This window comes from Bacillus rossius, chromosome 5 (genome assembly GCF_032445375.1).
Source record: "Bacillus rossius redtenbacheri isolate Brsri chromosome 5, Brsri_v3, whole genome shotgun sequence".
In the NCBI taxonomy this organism is placed as follows: Eukaryota; Metazoa; Arthropoda; class Insecta; order Phasmatodea; family Bacillidae; genus Bacillus; species Bacillus rossius.
This window is the reverse complement of record NC_086333.1, coordinates 17,429,086-17,448,256: the sequence shown is the minus strand read 5'-3', so window position 1 is coordinate 17,448,256 and position 19,171 is coordinate 17,429,086. Positions and strand designations below refer to the sequence as shown.

General features: G+C 35.7%; 1 protein-coding gene across 1 annotated transcript in view; it reads left to right on the top strand.

The window, feature by feature from the left end:
* Positions 1-1,826: 1,826 nt before the first annotated feature.
* Positions 1,827-19,171, top strand: part of LOC134531619 (voltage-gated potassium channel subunit beta-2) — a 331,150-nt gene continuing 313,805 nt past the window's right edge. The window contains exon 1 of the mRNA XM_063367375.1: positions 1,827-2,046. Coding sequence (XP_063223445.1) covers positions 1,940-2,046 — 107 coding nt within the window. The 5' untranslated portion in view covers positions 1,827-1,939. The remainder of the gene's footprint in view (positions 2,047-19,171) is intronic.

Sequence of the window (19,171 nt, the reverse complement as noted above, 5' to 3'; positions counted from 1 at the left end):
ATGTTTTCCCAAACTCATCACTACCCCGTCACCCCCGCATCAAGTCTTCACAACATCCAGTTCCCTCTACTTATCGGATATCTGTACCTTAGCAAAAATTGCTTGACTTGTATTCCCTACCACCCCTTAAATTTATGCCCTAGAGTTCGTGAATACTTTAAGTATTGTATGTGTAGAACTGAGATTACCATATAAATAACAGCAACGATTACGTTTTACTATGTACATTTGGGGTCGTAAAATAAAGGGGAATTGGTGGCGAATATTGTTTCTGTAGGCTTATTGGTTCGGAAATTAGAATATAAGCATACATGAAGTTATAATAAATCATTCTATAATGACTTATATTGACGCTGCGGGAATTTTAACTGTCCATTGTTTAGTATTTCTGAATTGGTTCCATTATATGTTATTAAATACTTAATATAAAGTATGAGTTCTCGTAAGACTGGATAAAGACAATTGCCGGTGCTGTATACAATTTATAAAAAATAATTTTAAGAAAACTTTAAAAAATCGCATTGGGTAAATTAAATTCATTAATTTGACATGTTATGAAAGATATTGAAGTTGTTCATAGAAACATATTGTTTGTGTATAATTTCTTATAACATATTAGTCATATAAAATAAGTTTTATAATATTTTGTTTAAATGTTTGTGGGATGATAAAGACAATGTCTTCTAATTTATAGAATGAAGTCAATATTAACCTTTTTTAATATAACATAAATGAATTAAGTAAACATGTATCCACAGTAAACAAGTGCAAATGTCATTGTAATAAATGTTTTTCTAAAAATACACCTATAAGTTTATATTAACTGGCCTTTCTATCGTTGTAAAATCAAACATCTATACACATCTAAATTCGTCAACTATTCCACGAATACGAATTTATTATGAATGGATGGATGAACAAATATAATACAAACACATTTTTGCATGGTTCCTTGGGTTAAACTTAAAAAATAAAGATAATATTTACTAAAGGGTTTTTACAAAACATAAAAGATTACTTCTTTTTAGTTACTTTATTATTCAAAAAGTTACTTTTTTTTACTTTAGATGCCATGTCTGATATAAAATGTACAAAAGTCATTAATTCCAATTCTATATATTTTCATAATATTTGCGACTTTAAATAAATTTTTTTGTAAAATTAAAAATTAAAAAATACATAATATAATTGTTGGGGATACAGCCCAAACACAAAAATTTTGAAATGATGATACATGGGGTAGCTAAGATACGACAATTTTCATTACATTTGTGTTAATTTGGTTTATTGTAACATTGCTTTCATTTAAACATGCAAAACATTTAATAATTTTCAGTTGCCAAATCTTTCAATAAAGTTCGAAATTTACCAAAATATAAAAATAAATTATATTTGTTTTTGATTTTTTAATTTAATGGTCGATAAATTGTAATTACCATCCGTAATGTTAATTATAATTATTTGTAATAACCTTCAAAACTAAAAGTTTTAGTTACAACAGTGGTTTAATTGAATAAACTGGAAATTTTATCGTTTTTTCTTGATTTTTGTTTTAGACAAGTGCAATTTTTGACAGAAGCTGTGAATTTTGTGAGCTTGATACCTGTACATGCTGAATGTTTATAGGTTTGTTTTTCAGATATTGACACAAAGAAGCTACTAAGGGAATGTATATGATGTGCCTGCAAAGGGGTGAGGTGTTGGTGGCGATGACTCCGCCCTGCCGCGAGGGGGTCGCTGTTCGGGCGGGCTCGGGCGGGCTCGGCTACACTCGGGAGGGCTCGGGCGGCGCCGAGGAGCGCGTGAGGCGGGCTCGCCAGTGCTACGGCGCTGTGGCTTCAGACCGGGACATGACGGCCACGGGGTAGTGAGGGCGTCAGGCCAGCAGCGTGACACACCTCGCAGCGCGCACGTGTCCAGTGTACATCCCCCGCCAGCCATGTCATCCATCGTGCTGTGCAGCCTCGGCAACAACAACACCAACAACAACGACACAAACAACAACAACGAGGAGCAGGATGACGGCTTGCCCACGGCACTCTACCGGTACGTGCGCAACCCCCTCCCCCCGGCCGGACATGGTCTAGTATGGCCTTCATCAGGGCATGTGGTCAACCTAGGCCGACTTGATGGGCTATTTAAAGGAACCTGGTCTCGTATAAATATTTGTGGACGTTTATGAACTTCACGAATATTTTTTATAATCCTGTCGATAGCTATTCTTTTTTTCTTTAAATTTTATTATTGTTTAGTTGAGTTTTAAAAATTAGAATATTGTTAAAAATTCGAGATATGTCACATAATGTGCACAATCGCTAAACAGTATCCACGTAACATTTTTTCTTCAAAGCTTGAAAATACACTTCCAAAGTTCTGAGCAGTAAAGCAGCATGTGTTAAAAAAAGCCATATTTGCTTTATTTGTCTGTTTATTCACCTTGCGTATCAGCAAAAAAAAAAACAATATTTCATGCAATTTTGTATGAGAAATACTTACCTACACTAAATATATTTGTAGAAATTAAAAGGGTCATGTAAATAAAACAAGTAAATTACGTAAATTTAGTATTTAAACTCACAGGATTAATAATTATTAAATAATATAATTTATTACGGTTCCCAGTAGGTCCACACTATATTGTAAAAATTTCAAACATTAAATTTAACTTTTGTTTAAATGATAAAGAATTCATTAAAAATAAAAAAAAAATAAAAAGTTTTATACAACATAGACGTGAAACTGCTTAAAGAAAAATTTAAATTATCCGCTGTATTTATAGGTTTAACGTTTTGAGAAACATTACTATGCAAATTTTCTATTTTTCACAAATAACTACATAAATGATCTTTATATATAGCAGACATTCATTTCAATTGGCGTTTTCCGTCTTTGTGAAAATCTGACTGTGGTTTATTTTTTATCAGTAGGTACTTGAGCAAAATTAAATATTCAATATAATAGATTGATCTGTGCAAAATTACATTAAATTGTTGCTTGATTGAAATATAAAATTATTTTACATTCATGTTTACGTCTGCTGGAAACGATCTCTCTTGAAACAGTCACTTTGATAGTCGGTCAGTTTAATTGATTCGCGGTGGAAATAAACTCTTCCAGTGGCGGAAGGACTGGCCCAAACCGACGACCCGCCTCGCACGGGCGCAGAGACTTAGGCGAGGATAGGACAGAACACAAGAGGAAAGAAAGAGAGAGAACAATATTATATTAAAGGTAGCGACAAATGCTTCGTTGTGACTTGGTGTGCAACACATGGCATCAAGATTAAGCTGGCTGGTTTAGTAGGAGTAGAGAGGTTTATCAGTACATAAATACACGTTTCATACCGAGGCAGGCCGGCGACTCGCAGGAAGTTATACGATGTCTGGAAGCTACTGCATTGTCAGGTTCCTGATTAGTCGCCTCTTCAACCCTTTTTGATAAATTTTTTATCTTTTGTATTCCCTAGATTCACTTTCGGAACTTTTATTGCGTGTTTTGGTTTCAATAATTGCGTGACACTTTTTGAACGTGACAACGTCTAATAAATCGATGAACGCCGGCTGCACGCACGAAAAATTATCCCATAACGCACATTGTCCTGTTACGCTGTGTCCCGTTACGCTCATTGTACGCTTGCGCCGCATCTATCTCTCTTTCACTCGATTGGAACAACCATCTATTTGACTTTTTCGAGGCACATTAAACTTGAAACACTCCTATTCGTTTCCTACTTTTTCTATCCTTAACATAATAACACAGATTGGAAGAAGTTAAATAAAAAAAACATGTATAAAAGTTATAGTTAAAATAATCTGGTGGTTAAAGTAACAAACATATTTGAATTAAGGAGTGCAAATAAAATTAAATTTATCAATTAAATTGTAGATTTCATTTCACTCCTTCTTTGTATCCATACAAAATAGTGATAATTTTATAAAAATGATTCAATTTTATTCATAAAAGTATGCAATCATTTCATGAATGTTTTGTTTTGACGTTGTCACGTTAAACTATCGTTCGTAAACCGACTTTACAGACAAACAATTTTTTGTCTTCATATTTTAAAGTCTACTTTTTTTGCTGAACTTAAATTTTGCATATGTATATGTATATGTTCCTTGAGTATATACATCACACTGTTATGTATCCAGATCCGTAGACAAATTTTATAATAAAATAATCAATACAAATTTAAGAATTATTAGTATGTTTACCCTAGGTAGGAAAGCTAATATTTAAATTTCCATTATTGTATTACTACCATATATAATTTATAGGATCTACCCTGTACCAGACTGAGTTTTGATCAAGTACACGGATTAGGTCGGACACATAACACTCAAGTGTTCTTAATTAAATATAATGAATATTTAATTATGATGTCTATGTTTGATTATGACCTCTATCAATTTCAATTATTATTTCTTTTTACGGTAAATCTGTTATATTTCCTCGGCTATAGTTTAATCTCAGGGTAGCATTTCTTGAGTTCTTTCTAACGAGACTTCTGGGGGCCGAAAATGACTTGACTTCTTTCAACAGAAAACATATTATCCAGAAAATATTTGATTTATTTTAACTTATATTTAATTCAGTTTTTCTGGTTAAAATTATCACCGATTTCACTTTAGACTGTTACTTATATGTATATATAATATTTGAATCTTGTAGAACCCGAAAAGAAATGTAATAAAGTACACATACCACATCAGCAGGATGAACTTACAATACGAACATTGTTTCTTAAATGAACTCTACGTCAATTCCTTTGGTATTTCCCAACAGATAGGATTAGTAATATTATTTTCAATCTTCTCGGCATTAATTACATACATTTTCCTTTTTAGCGTCGTTAGCAACCAACTTCCTTTTTCATAAACAAACTTTCCAAAGAATAATGTACACATGGACATGGTTGTCTTTGACCGCAACCATGGAGTAGCAAATAAAAATAATTAAATGAATCACATGCACAATTTGTAAGATAACTATGCACCGTATCGGTACATAATTGCCGCTTCTGATAATGACACAAACAAACTATGTCAGCACACAGTAATTCGACTATGGAGTTTTTGTGTTCATTAACAATCTCTAGAATCACATTAACCGTGTACACTCAACTGTACTACTAAATGAAAAAAACGTACTATCGCTCAGGCGATCAACACACACTGTAACATAAACATTCACAACAATGGGTGATGTCTGTCCGAAGCAATGTTGCATCTCGTTGCACAAAGACGTACTGCATTATACCGCAGAATCTGACTCCATGCTCTGCATATCCTGCTTTGATGTTCAATGACGACGACACAAACGAGCAGACATCACGGTGCACTCTTACCTCCATGATGAAAACAACAGTGTACCTGGGTAGAGGCAATGGTACAGGTCGATTGGCAGTGTCCTGACTGTGGACACCACTCAAGCAGATTCCTGGGTTGACAGGCAGTAACTAGTCGTCAGCCTCGGGGCTATGATAGTGATTCTGGTCCATGCGTCGCTGCTGCCGATGACAGGCGCCTCTCCCAGGCGACAGCGCCATCACCGCGACAAAGCACGTGGACGTGGTCCGTGCCGCTTCCGCCACTTGGACTCTCACAACCATCCGCTGATCGTCGTTCAGATACCCATTATACAAGTCTCTTAAATGGGTTTTGGGTTTAATGGTAGGTGTCCCAGCACTTACATATAACTATCACACACTTTGAAACATAGCGTGTCCCAATTTCGAAATTAAATGTGTCTACTTGCACTATTCCTTGAGCAAGTCTTACACCTACACAAAGCTTCTTTTCTTGAAGTTGTCTGGTACAGAATAGATCTTTTTTTTTTTAAAAAACTAAATTAAATACACTTAATAATATTTAACACTAACGTTGTGTTAGAATAACATAATAACCTAGGGTCAAATTTTTTTATTAGCTTGTCAGCTGAGGAAAAAAATATGTAAACAGTGTATAGTGATGCGTTGCGTTGACAAGGCGAATAAACGCTTTTCGGAGGCGTTGTAAATACCGTACACCTTTCGTGTGCTTCTTAAGATAATTAAAATGTTCAAATTTTTCAATCCAATCGAAATAGTGTCAACTACGAGTGAGGATACATATATTTTCTTATTTCACTGGATACCAACTGAATTATCATCAAACAAGGTAATTACTCATTCTTGACAGTGTATTTGCAACTGTGTAGTCTCTTCCTTTATTTTGCAGATAATATTGATTGATTTATAGCCTGATAGTTACGATGTTGTTCTAAAATACGCTTTTCGTCAGATCACAAAATGTAACAGGCGTTATTGAAATATACATGTGAGTAAAATCAGCTATCATCATATGATAAAATCTCGTCAAATTAAATAATACTGGCTCTCGTGCTTGAGTAGTGTACTAGTTGATACCGAATAGTTTCTGTATATCTTGACCTGACGTGTTAATGCCAAACTCATGGTTTGATCACAAATCACAGTAAATATAATCTATGCTTTAAGTCCTCGGACTTCGCCGAACTGTGACATAATATTCCGTACGCAGGTGGTATCACACCTCACCTATACGTCGGACATCGACTGGAAAATACTTCAGCCGACACAAAAAAAACACAGTCAGTCATTAATTCCAGCGACTCGTCGGCACTTATAACTACTGTACCATACTGTTATACACGATGCAGCTGAATTTTCTCTCTACTCTGGAGAACTATGTAGATAATTAAATTTCATTTAACTGACCATACTCAATTGTTTACTTTCATAACAGTTTACATTAGCATTGTGTTGACATCTATTTATCTCACTATCGGAGGCTTATATTCGCGTAATTGAGCAATATTGTATCTACCAATTACACGCTTAGTATCTACCTCAGCTAGCGTATAGCAATTTTCATTGATGACTTCTCTAATCACATATGGTCCAGTGAATAGTAAGAATAACTTGCTGGTTACATTATACCATTTCTTGCTAATATTGGATGTCTTACGAAGAACTAGCGATCCAATTTCGAAGCTACTTCTCTTGGATGCTGGCTTTCTTCGGCATCTTGTTGCTGCGGCAGACAGTAGTTTAGCCTGTACTAGCTGATGGACATCTTCGCTCGTAGGTAGGTCTTCTCTTGATGATTTCTCGTCTAGTCCAGGAAGGTAACGCGGGTCTATCGCATCGGAACGGTTCAGACAAAGGATTTCAAATGGAGTTAACCTCTTTCCAGGTACTAGGGTATCGGTCCGGGCGATATTACCTTGACCCGTTCTAGTTTAACGTCTGTTCACCTTCCTCTCTTCCGTCGGTTACTGTAGATGTAGCAGCTCCTGACGGCATCCATATGCCTGGTTTGTTGGCATTATTTACAGCTGTTTGGAAGTTTGGAGCTGTAGGGTTCAATGGCTCGTTCCTAGAAAAATAGCCATGTTGTGTTTGTGGTGATAATGTTGAAGTGAACGGTGGAGGAAATGTAGAAATGATTTGTTTACTGTTCGAGGCGTACCCTGCTGTTCTGGGGCTGAGACGATCTCCTCGTACAGTAATAGACTGGGATAATGGCTGTTGATCTTCCGTGCAGTGTCTCGATGCTTGCTGGTATTCTTTTGTCTCGTGCGCCTTGCGTGAATCTTCATATTCATCATCGGAATAAGCTCGCCGTTTCTCGTACATGGATTCCCTGGAAGGCTGTTGTTCTGGTGTTAGTGATCTTTGTCGGTTGTCGCTCCTGCTGTACCTATTCTGATGGTAATCCTCTTCATGATCATTACTGTACCACTTGTTGCGAGACCACCATGTTTTCCCCTTGTATGCAGCCTTTCGCTGGTGCTGGTTTGATTGTTCATAATTTCCCTTGAAATTGTTTCGGTGCCTTGGTCGTTCTTCCTGGTACTGCCAGCGTACGTAGTTTACCGCGGCTTTTCGTTCATCCTTAGGTCGATTATCTCTATTATGCCAATAGTTATGAACGGGGGTATTTTTTGAATGTTGAACAATGTCGTGGACAGGATTATCGCGAGGTGTTTGTGTGCGATTCATTTTCTCGAGTTTATCAAAATTAAGTAGTTTTTCTCGGAAATCATTTATTTCTCTGTATGTCCTACCAGTCAATTGCAATTGATATTTTATTGGTAATTGCGTCAGTATGGTGGCGATGAATTCGTCATCCGTCATCTGCAAATCCAAATAACGAGTGCGTTCAAACATGCTGGATACATGAGCTTCTAGCGACATTCCTCTCTTATGATCATACCGCTCAGTATGTAGTTGCGCACGCAAATTTTCCTGGATCCTTAAGCTCCAGTATTGCTGTTTAAACGATTCTCTGAAATGTTCGTATGACGTGATCGTAGTGTTGACCATCTCCCACCAATAAAATGCGTGACTTTTTAAAGCAGTGTTTAGGCATTTTAATTTTTCTGTGTCCTGTAGTCCAAACGTTTGGGCTTATTCCTCAAACTTATTAAGGAATCTGATAGGATTTTCGGATGTTTTTCCGGAATATGTCGGCATTGCCTCAGACCAATGGCATGCCGGGTGATGCATAAGCGTGGCAGGGTCCATGTTTGGGGTACTAACGGTATTTCTCAACAATGCCTGTCCTGAAATATGATCATTTACCGCTGTTTCAGGAATGTAATCGACTCTAGGTGCCTGAATAGGTGTAGTTTTATTTAGTATTGGTAGGGGAGGTGACATATCACAGCTTATTTTGCTTAACCGCCACTCCAGCTCCTTAACCTGGTTTCGTAACAGTTCAGTGTGACTACTTACTGTTTCGGTAGCTACCTGGATGCAGTTAGTTCCTAGAGCATCTACTCTGCTGTGAAAAGTAGCAGTAGACTCTTCCACCTGCTCTAACCTCAAATTCAGCTGTTCTGCCTGCTTGTGTATTTCAGACCTCAGTAACATATGGTTGTGCGTGCACTGGTTCTGAATTTCTTGTTGTTTCTCCTGAGCAGCAGTTAATAAAGACCTGGTCTTCGTTTCTAAAATATCAAGTCGAGACTGTCCTTGTGATACTCGTTCATTGAGATGTTCAATAGCAGAATTCTGTTCTGCTATATGTGCTCCTAACCTGTCCTGTAATTCCCCAATATCCCTCTGCACGTTACTTAGGCCATACTGAAAATCAGCACGTAGGCTAGACTGACCACTGCTCACCTTAACCTCTAAACCATTTATATCAGATCGTACGCTGTTCAAACAAGACTCTAGGCTAGATTGAAAATCTGACTTAAAACTAGCCAACACTTGTTGTAATATTTCCACGGTAATTACCGGTGTACGTGTGTACTCACTATTTGCAGTAATAGATCTGCCAACATCTACATTACTTTTGATATCTTCACCTTGAAATTGGTCATATAATGTAGGGTGTTGAGTGTTAACTATATCATTGTTTTCTAACAATGCATCTGGCTGTACAAAAGCGTGAAATAAGTTTGGTTCGTCTAACAACGGCCGCTCCACCTCCTCGTTTTCTCCTTGTCGTGTCATCAATGCACTGTCAATGTCATCATTAACATTATCTACTATACTTAGGTTATCCGAATTTGCAGTCAGATTTTCGCTACTTGATGATTGCTTTTCTACATTTAATTCGTTATCAGGATGCATTTCAGAGCGATTTCGCAGACAATATCCGGCGGTAGTTTGTCTAGACATGGTAAATTTAGTGGGTTATACCACACAAAAGAATAATAACTATCAACCAAATCAAATCACTTTCTGGCTTAATATCGAGCCCCACGTTGAGTTGACAAATTTTTATGTGCGTATATGTTCCTTGAGTATATACATCACACTGTTATGTATCCAGATCCGTAGACAAATTTTATAATAAAATAATCAATACAAATTTAAGAATTATTAGTATGTTTACCCTAGGTAGGAAAGCTAATATTTAAATTTCCATTATTGTATTACTACCATATATAATTTATAGGATCTACCCTGTACCAGACTGAGTTTTGATCAAGTACACGGATTAGGTCGGACACATAACACTCAAGTGTTCTTAATTAAATATAATGAATATTTAATTATGATGTCTATGTTTGATTATGACCTCTATCAATTTCAATTATTATTTCTTTTTACGGTAAATCTGTTATATTTCCTCGGCTATAGTTTAATCTCAGGGTAGCATTTCTTGAGTTCTTTCTAACGAGACTTCTGGGGGCCGAAAATGACTTGACTTCTTTCAACAGAAAACATATTATCCAGAAAATATTTGATTTATTTTAACTTATATTTAATTCAGTTTTTCTGGTTAAAATTATCACCGATTTCACTTTAGACTGTTACTTATATGTATATATAATATTTGAATCTTGTAAAACCCGAAAATAAATGTAATAAAGTACACATACCACATCAGCAGGATGAACTTACAATACGAACATTGTTTCTTAAATGAACTCTACGTCAATTCCTTTGGTATTTCCCAACATATAGGATTAGTAATATTATTTTCAATCTTCTCGGCATTAATTACATACATTTTCCTTTTTAGCGTCCTTAGCAACCAACTTCCTTTTTCATAAACAAACTTTCCAAAGAATAATGTACACATGGACATGGTTGTCTTTGACCGCAACCATGGAGTAGCAAATAAAAATAATTAAATGAATCACATGCACAATTTGTAAGATAACTATGCACCGTATCGGTACAATATTTTATCATCTACTGTTTGTAGATTTTCGTCACGTGCTCAGCCAAAGCAAAATTTATTTATTAACTTAATTTCCTAAGTCTTTTTCCTTTTATTACCTCAAATAAATTTTTTAAGTAATTTTTTACATACGAAAAATTTTACGTTCACAAACTTCAACTTTTCAAACAAGTTAGATACATTGGATATGAAGTATTATATATCCTATTAACATCATAAATGAAAACCATTAGTGAAAATGAAGATCTTAACTTTTTATTTTTTATTTTACATACTCTAGCTGATGCATACTTTAAAAAACCCAGTCATTATTTTAATTATTATGCCAAATACAAATACGAAAATTTGTTATGTTTCCAGTTTACAAAAACAGTATTTAATAACGTATGTTTCATTAACGTATTGACCTTATTCACAAAGGCTAAGCAGGAAATCTGAGAAAAAAATAATATTTAATTACACAGCTCTTACACATGTAAAACAGTTTTAACAATCTATTTTTATTTTTTATTTTTAGAATGGGGAATGCCACACTTTTGGCACACCTTTATTAACACCTTCCTATATAAAAAGTTAGGAAAATACAAGTAAAAAGTATATTCAATAAACAATAGCTTCATCTTGAGAAAACAAATGTATGGATAGCCGTCTCGAGAAAACATACAATTTGCCAGTCATTTAGTTAAATTGGCCTAAAACGTAAGCAGCAAGTATTTTAACAATACTCTAGATTAGTACTAAAATTTAGCATTGACGGAAAATAAGCAGATGTAAATTTTTTTCCAGAAACACCGGCCTAAGAACTTAAATATTTGAAGGTAATTTTTTGTATTTACAACAAGCACGTCTGGATAAAGTGTTACCAGCGTTACAAGTTAAATTATAGGATTTATAATAAATGTGTCTTTCAGTTTGGTTGGCCCACACTCCCCACCATTAAGATTGGAGACATGTAGATTCAGGTATTTCTCTATGAAACTATACGGTTCATGTGTTAGAAGACGATCTTCTTAATAACTAGCGTATAGTGGTGTCTGGCAGCAGCATGATGACTAATTATAAAACTTGTAATATATGCTTGACACAGACATTTTATTCTCCCTATCCTGATCTCGCTGTGCCAGCCCTGCATGCTCGCACAACATTACCAACCTTTGACGTACTGAGTGTGGCAACGTGTATCCATAGCACACATACACACACGTGCAGCCAGTTGACTGTGCGCCCTTCCACACTCTGCACACAGCACAGCAGCGATGCCTGACGTCTCGACGATGGTGCGGCTGTATCGATGCGCCATTGCTACAGTATACTAAAGTTGAACGTGTTTTTAAACCTAAACATTTGTAGAGTGTGTGGTAAACACCAAATAGAATTGGGGTAATGGCAATTTCGGCGCAAGCCTTAGGTTGAGGTGTGAGGTTGGGGTAAATGAGCTGAGCCTGGGATCACCATCTGAGAGACTTTGACATTCAAAAGTCCCCAAACACGACTCAAAATCCCCCAAAACGATTCCAATTTTTTTTCTGTTTTAAGTGAAACATTCCCTGTTTTTTTAGGAACAAATTCCCGATTTGGTCTCCAAAAATTTTAGTGGCTTTAAACGTTCGCTAAGTTCCTTAAAAATCTGCGAACAAAATTAATTCAATCTGCTGAGACAGGATCATCACTTGTTATCTTGACCTTGACCTTTATATAATTCCTAGATAGTTATTCGACTCAATGATTAAATAAAAAATTTACAATCAAAAAATTCATTTTTAAATTTTTTTTTACAGAATATAGTTACATAAAGGTTTTTCGAATACAATTAAGTTCAGAGTACACGGTTCAAACACCACGAAGTAAAATTAATTTATAAAATTTATAAATATTATAGTGCGTTTATGATGCTTACAGATAAACTTTTAGCTACAGCAAATGCCAGACATCGTTTAGTCAAAGAATTATCTTGAATGAATTTCGCACAATCTGTACAAGAAAGCTAACCAATTTTAACAAAAATGAGTCACAACACCAAGGAATTGGAATGACGACAAAATATTAGGCAACTATTATGATCTCAAAGAATTGGATTATGTTAATGGTAACAGCACTATACTAGATTTGATAATGGTTTGGAATTAAAAGCTAAAGAAGGAAGTAGCATCGTCTTCTGAAATGAAAAAAAAGCATCATAATGGGGAAAAAAATATTTACACCAACAAAATCCTAGGAGCCTCTATAAAATCGAACAATGGAAACACCTGAAGATTAAAATATCGAAGATTGAGATTAATAACCTGAAGCTGGCAAGATCGAAGTTTGTGATGAATCGCAGAGACACAAACGATAAAAAAGACACGTTAAAATAAATTATTTGGTTAAAACTCACGATGGTTACTAGTCCGATAACGATTTTAAGGCATTGAGGCTGGAGTTAACAAAGTTACCTTCAGAGATCTAAACAATATTAAAAGCAGTCATACCAGAAAGATGACCGCATCAGAAGAGATTGATTACGTGTCATGGGAAGATGCATGAAACATACAATAATGACTTCTTTGACCCACGAGAGTATAAAATGAAATATAAATGAATAATTGTTATAAATCATATTATTGTTTTATTTCTCATAATATAAATTCTAACATTAGACTGATTTCTCGTATACAGCTTCTAGCTAAAGTATGTGAACATAATCGCCAATGACTAACAATTTGGAGAGTTCTAATAAAGCAATTGCAGCCATTAGGACCTGTTCAAGCCAAATGCAATTGAAATCAGCCGGAGCAGTTTTAGCCAGTTACAGCGATTGGAACTACAGAAGTTAGATCCTCTTGTATCCTGTCGATAGTATCCTACCGATGGTAAGATCGTCCAATTGTATGCCTCTTTTTGGTCTAATATTTGTCCCTTTCTTTTGTTGAATGTCTAACCTTTTCGTTGACTGTGCATTTTTTCGTCGATTTTTCATCCCTGATGTTCCAATTTCTAATATAGAAATAGAGCCGACTTACGAAACTCTGATTTAATTTAAAAACATTTTTTTATATTTTTTTCAAAAATTTTGCTTAAATTTTATTAAATAACATTTTGGCCATCGAAAGGTTACAACTGTAGACTACAAACAATATGCAGATTTATATTTTATTAGGTTAAAAACATTGCTATTTAGATTTTCTATATTTTTGTTGTACACGACTCGCAATCGTGGTTCAATCTCAATTGTCTGAATACTTTTAGTAATCAAACCATTTTAGTAATGAAACTTTTCTAAATTTTTAGCTCACCTACCAGATGACAGAAAATGCACTACAAATTCTTAAGAACGGTTTAGAGTGATATGCAAGTGGTTTAGAGGCGTGATAGGTTTATTCATTATTAAATCATAAGACAAATTTAACAAACAAATAGTGAACTCTTATGCACAAAATTAGTAATGCCTTCTTACACAAATAACCTCAACGCAGTACACCACTGCTCTGTAAACATAGAATACACAACTTTTAATTTCGTGTTTTGCAAGAGTAAAGAAATACCCTTAACATTGTGTTGTGCAGTGTGTGTTTCGCATGAGTTTTGCATTTACTCCGTACGCTGTTATCATCTAACAGCAAAGAAATAATACAAGAATTACAGTTAAATATAATTCTGAGCCCAAAATTACTATTCACGCAAAACTGGCGTCTCAAGGATTTACCACTATTACACAGCTTGGTTCGGTCAGTGTTTCTTGCTCAAACCTAAACTGTTATTAGGCCTGGTAAACTATTATTATCCTCCCGACGCAAATATCTCTAAAATATTAATACAAAAATTTACTAAAACTATCAATATGTTTACAAAAAAATTATTATATGCACTGGGATTGCTTTTAAACAGTCATTATAAAAAAAACATCAATATAAAAAATACAGTTTACCCGGCTAAACGTCAGCTTGAAGTATGTGTTTACAAACTGATGTCAACCTCGGGGAATATGAAACCGGCTCACTCCTCTAGCAACTATAACAGTGCGGAATATGCTGCCAAGGAGTGAGGCAAGTGCTTCAGCTCGTGGTCCCACCTGGGGCCTGGTCGCCCTCGACATTGTGGCTCGAGGCTCGCCTCCCCCAGCCGCGGTGGTCGCCAGTCAGGGACTGCCGGCAGCTGCCTCTTGCCCTTGCCTCCGCCTGCACTGCAAGGCTTCAGAAACCTCGTCCGAACTCATGAGAAACTCATCTACGCCTAAGTCTCAGACTCCAGTAGTACTCAATTTTTGTATGTCCAAGTCTCAACCAGTTGGTCGCTCATCGCTTATTGCCTAAGTTCACGCAAGTCGCCTCAACTCGCCCTCTCGCTACCAGCTCATTATTACCACTGCCTCATGACACGCCATCGCAGATCCAAATTATACTTGGTTCCTCCCTTTGTCGACCAATAACTAAGTCCGAAGCCTCTCTCGACTCCTCGGAAGGTAAATTCCCTTGAAGCCTTATATTAATCCAAGCTGTCTTACCAAGTCCAACTCGGCTTGAATATTCTCGGGTGGCGGTGACAGCGGTTCTTGCTACTTCCAGCCACGCGGCCTCTCTCCCGATCGTGGCCGAGCGGCTACGTTTCTTAAGGACCAAAGTCCGCTCACTTCAAACTCGCGCGCCCACGCCGTGTCGGGCGGGCTGCGTCACTGGCGGTCGCAGGGGCAGAGAATCTCTTCGGCCAACGGGTACGCAGGTACCCGTAATTAAACTAAATATATATATATATTAAATGTATACATATTGTAAAAACTCGTATTTCTAGAGTGTTTTAGTACGGGGAGAAACGTTCGCTTCAATCAAAGGTTGGCTTGGAAATTGAGTAGTCATAGGCATTTTGCTTGTGTATGCTACAGTTGTGGGTTCAAATCCGTCCAACTATGAAATGTTTTAAACTTATAGAATAGTTTATTGAACTACATTATTAAATAACAAAAATATATTTGTACAATAGCAGTAACTAGTATTTTAAATAAATATAAAATATGGTATATTTGATGGTAGAGTACCTCGCAGGGGACAATAGTATTTTCTGGATTACAAACAGGAATATTAATGTAGAAGACGGATGTGGCCGATCATAGGCATTGAGCGGCGGTCACCCCTGAACATGGCACAAAATCTTTCGATTGGTAATCCACAACTGAGTAAACCACCAAACATAGTCCCATAAGAAAATACATAGTCCCAGACTTGCCATAATTACATTACTATTGTACAATATTCATATAAAAATAATCGAACAACTGAAATTCAGGCGTGCAAACCACAAAGTATAAAAAAACCTGCCGAATACAGTGAGAGGCTGGATAAGGCTGCGTGTCTGTCAGTATATGCAAATGAACATTCACCCCACACATGACAATTTCAAAGCTTACGAACATCTCCGACAGCCTGTTGTTAGAATGAATCACTCAGCACTTTTGGCCTTTACCATTTCACCGAATAATTAAACATTTGGTTGAAAATGTATAAACAGTTACCTGTAAATTACTTGGTTTAATTATCCTGAAGTATGTCAAACAGAACGAGGATTAAAAATTATCCTGTTCCAGTAAATTTTCGACACCAATATTCTTATTCTATCCATCATAGTCGAACCATATCTACGAAAAAACATACATGTTAAAAAACAATACTTCCAAACGTTTGTATGCACCACCTCCGGTTTAACACATGTGTAAGCTCAATATGATTTTGTACATGGTCAATAACAAGTTAAGATGCTACATGCTGTTTGTTATCCAGAGGAGAGCTGCCACCTAGTGGTTCGGATCACATTGGTGGAATACTAATTTATTCAGTATTCAAGTTAGTTTATAAATTGTATGTTGGCTTCATATGTATTCCAATGTTTCAACTGGCTACATATATCATATGACAAAAACATGACTGAAAATTTATCAATATTATTAAGGTTTTTATCTATTTTTAAGGAGACATCTCAAACTCAAGTAAACGCAATTTCTTTCTTTCGATAAATGTTCTGTTTTGTGATTGTAGTACAGTGTAATTCCAAGGATGAACCAATCAAGTTCTGTTAACAAATTTGACCTTATTCCTAACTTTATGCATGTGAATCTGTGCGTGCCAGGAACTGCCGACATGCATAATTTATTAATGGCACACTTATAATGCTTTGTTTTAACAGGTTAAAATATCGCATGAACTCGCCTCGAAAATAAGAAATTTTCAGCTTCCACAAACATTTAAATAAATTTTCAATGTTATAGGGACTTTTGTGTAGAAAACTTAGGATATTTTGATTGGTTTACTTTCCTTACCTTGAACTACTTTGTGGTACGGTGATTAAACTATTACAACTATTTTTTACCAATATAAATAGTTTTAACTCTGGCATTTTGTTATAATGGTTCCCCAAATACTTGCGCTTATTTTTTGAACTGTAGACTACCTGCACTTTCTCCCTCGTAGCATTCATTAAGCCACCAAGTGCAGCCAATGCAGTCAAAAGTATAATAGTAGAAATCTAGCATCTTTTTACAGTGTGTGCCTTTTTGTAGATCTTTCGCACAGCTGTACAAGTCTTGTGAAAGCCTGCTGCCTTTATATTGTAGGATCTAAACCGATTCAAACGAATACCCAAACCTATATTCATCCTCTATACTCCCCAAGCCACGATATTTATCTCCTAGTAATGCGACTGGCGATTTGGTAATATTTTTTTTTTATTTCTGTGCTAATGTCTTGTCCGTTCAGTGTCTAAACTCCAAGTCATCTCTTGGGAATATGAGTGGTGGTGTTTTTTTCGTGCTTCGTCTAAAAAAATATTTCCCACGTTGCCAAGAACTAGTCTTTGACTAGTTTGGATATCAGTCCGCTAGGAATGTGTTGCTCAAAAGGCAGATTATTTGTCAACGAATTGACGATTCTTACGTCAATGAGTTTTATGTTCTTATTTATTCAAGTCATTATGCTCAAAGGAACCTCAAGTATAAATGTGTTAGCCTTTATACCATTTATTCTGTCACGCATGTCGTCAAGCAGGAAGTATGTTTGCTGGTGCGCATTACATAGGCCCATGAAGCCATTGCAAGCGAATCGTGACTGCAAACTATTACTTCAACCATACGATGCATATTTTAGGATGTCCAACTGTAACAAATGTGCGTTTTACAGAATTTTCTGTAGAAACCAAATTTCTTTCGGTTCAGTAACTTGTTTCTGTATTTCAAATCGTTGCAACACGAAAAGAAAAAGTGCTCGGCCACGATTCTACGATTTGTAGAAGGTATGGAAATTTTTTTACATTTCTTGGTATTGCAATTAAGGTAACTTTTAATAAATAAAGGGCCAATGTAGTGTCGTTTTCGATGAAGATATGTGCGAAAAGCAATGCCTAATACACAATAATTTTTCCATTGGAAGACACTTAACAGAAACAGTTTACATGCACTATTAATAAACCATAATACCAAACATTTGATCCCCGAAAATGCAAACGTTATTGTGTTATTTTCCATGGACAAAAATAATTTGCGTCATAATTATGGGAACCTGATATTTCATGTATTTTAAGATATGTTTTCCTTGTGCTGGAAAGACGAATACCAATTTCTCATGATTGTCACAAGTGGCCTCTCTATGGCAGGTGCTGACGTGGTTTCAATCAGTTAATTGTCACACATGAGTCATAGTTATTTTGCGGTCATCGCAGTGACGCACGTTTTACTGAAAAAAAATATATCGATTTAGTTATCCTATTCTCAAGGTTCATGACACATATCTTCAAATACCATTCACTACTTTGTAAAAAGTAGAGGTTGTGAGAAACCAATAACCTGAGTAGCTAGTGATTATAGATCAGACATGGAGGCCTTGGACTATTAAATACGTTAATCAATTTAAGTAATCAATTCACAAATAAATGACCAATTAAGCACCCTTTAAGCTAGCCTGGCTGCTTCACTTTCCCACTTCAAAAACCAAAAATTGTGGGTATTTCTAAACACAGTAAAAATATTATTTATTAATATATTAAAGAAACTGAATAAGTTTCTACACACTAATATATATATATATATATATATATATATATTGTGATGTTTATTTTTAACTAGTATAATGTTTGACTTGAATAGTAACCTGGATCGTGCTATACACTATGTCCGCGAAAATTATTTACTTAGCCTATATTTACTCTCTAGAAGAGCCACACGGGAACTTAAATAGGTATATATAAATATATATTTTTATATATCTCTGTGTGTTGTTTGTGTATGCATTAACTAACCAGAAGTCGTCTTGAACGACTTAAAATTATTGCGGAACAGCCCATTAACATAAAGACAATATTTGATTATGAAGAACTAACAGCAAGGAACAGGAAAATAATAACAGCTCGAGGAAAGAAGAATTAACAAGCACCTACCTCAAATTGTTACGGGACCAGAGCTCTTTGTGTGGATGGCTGTTTAGGAATTCTAGATCACATTTCTGTGTATAATGCAGAATTGCCTTACGACCTAGTAGCTATATTTTTAACAG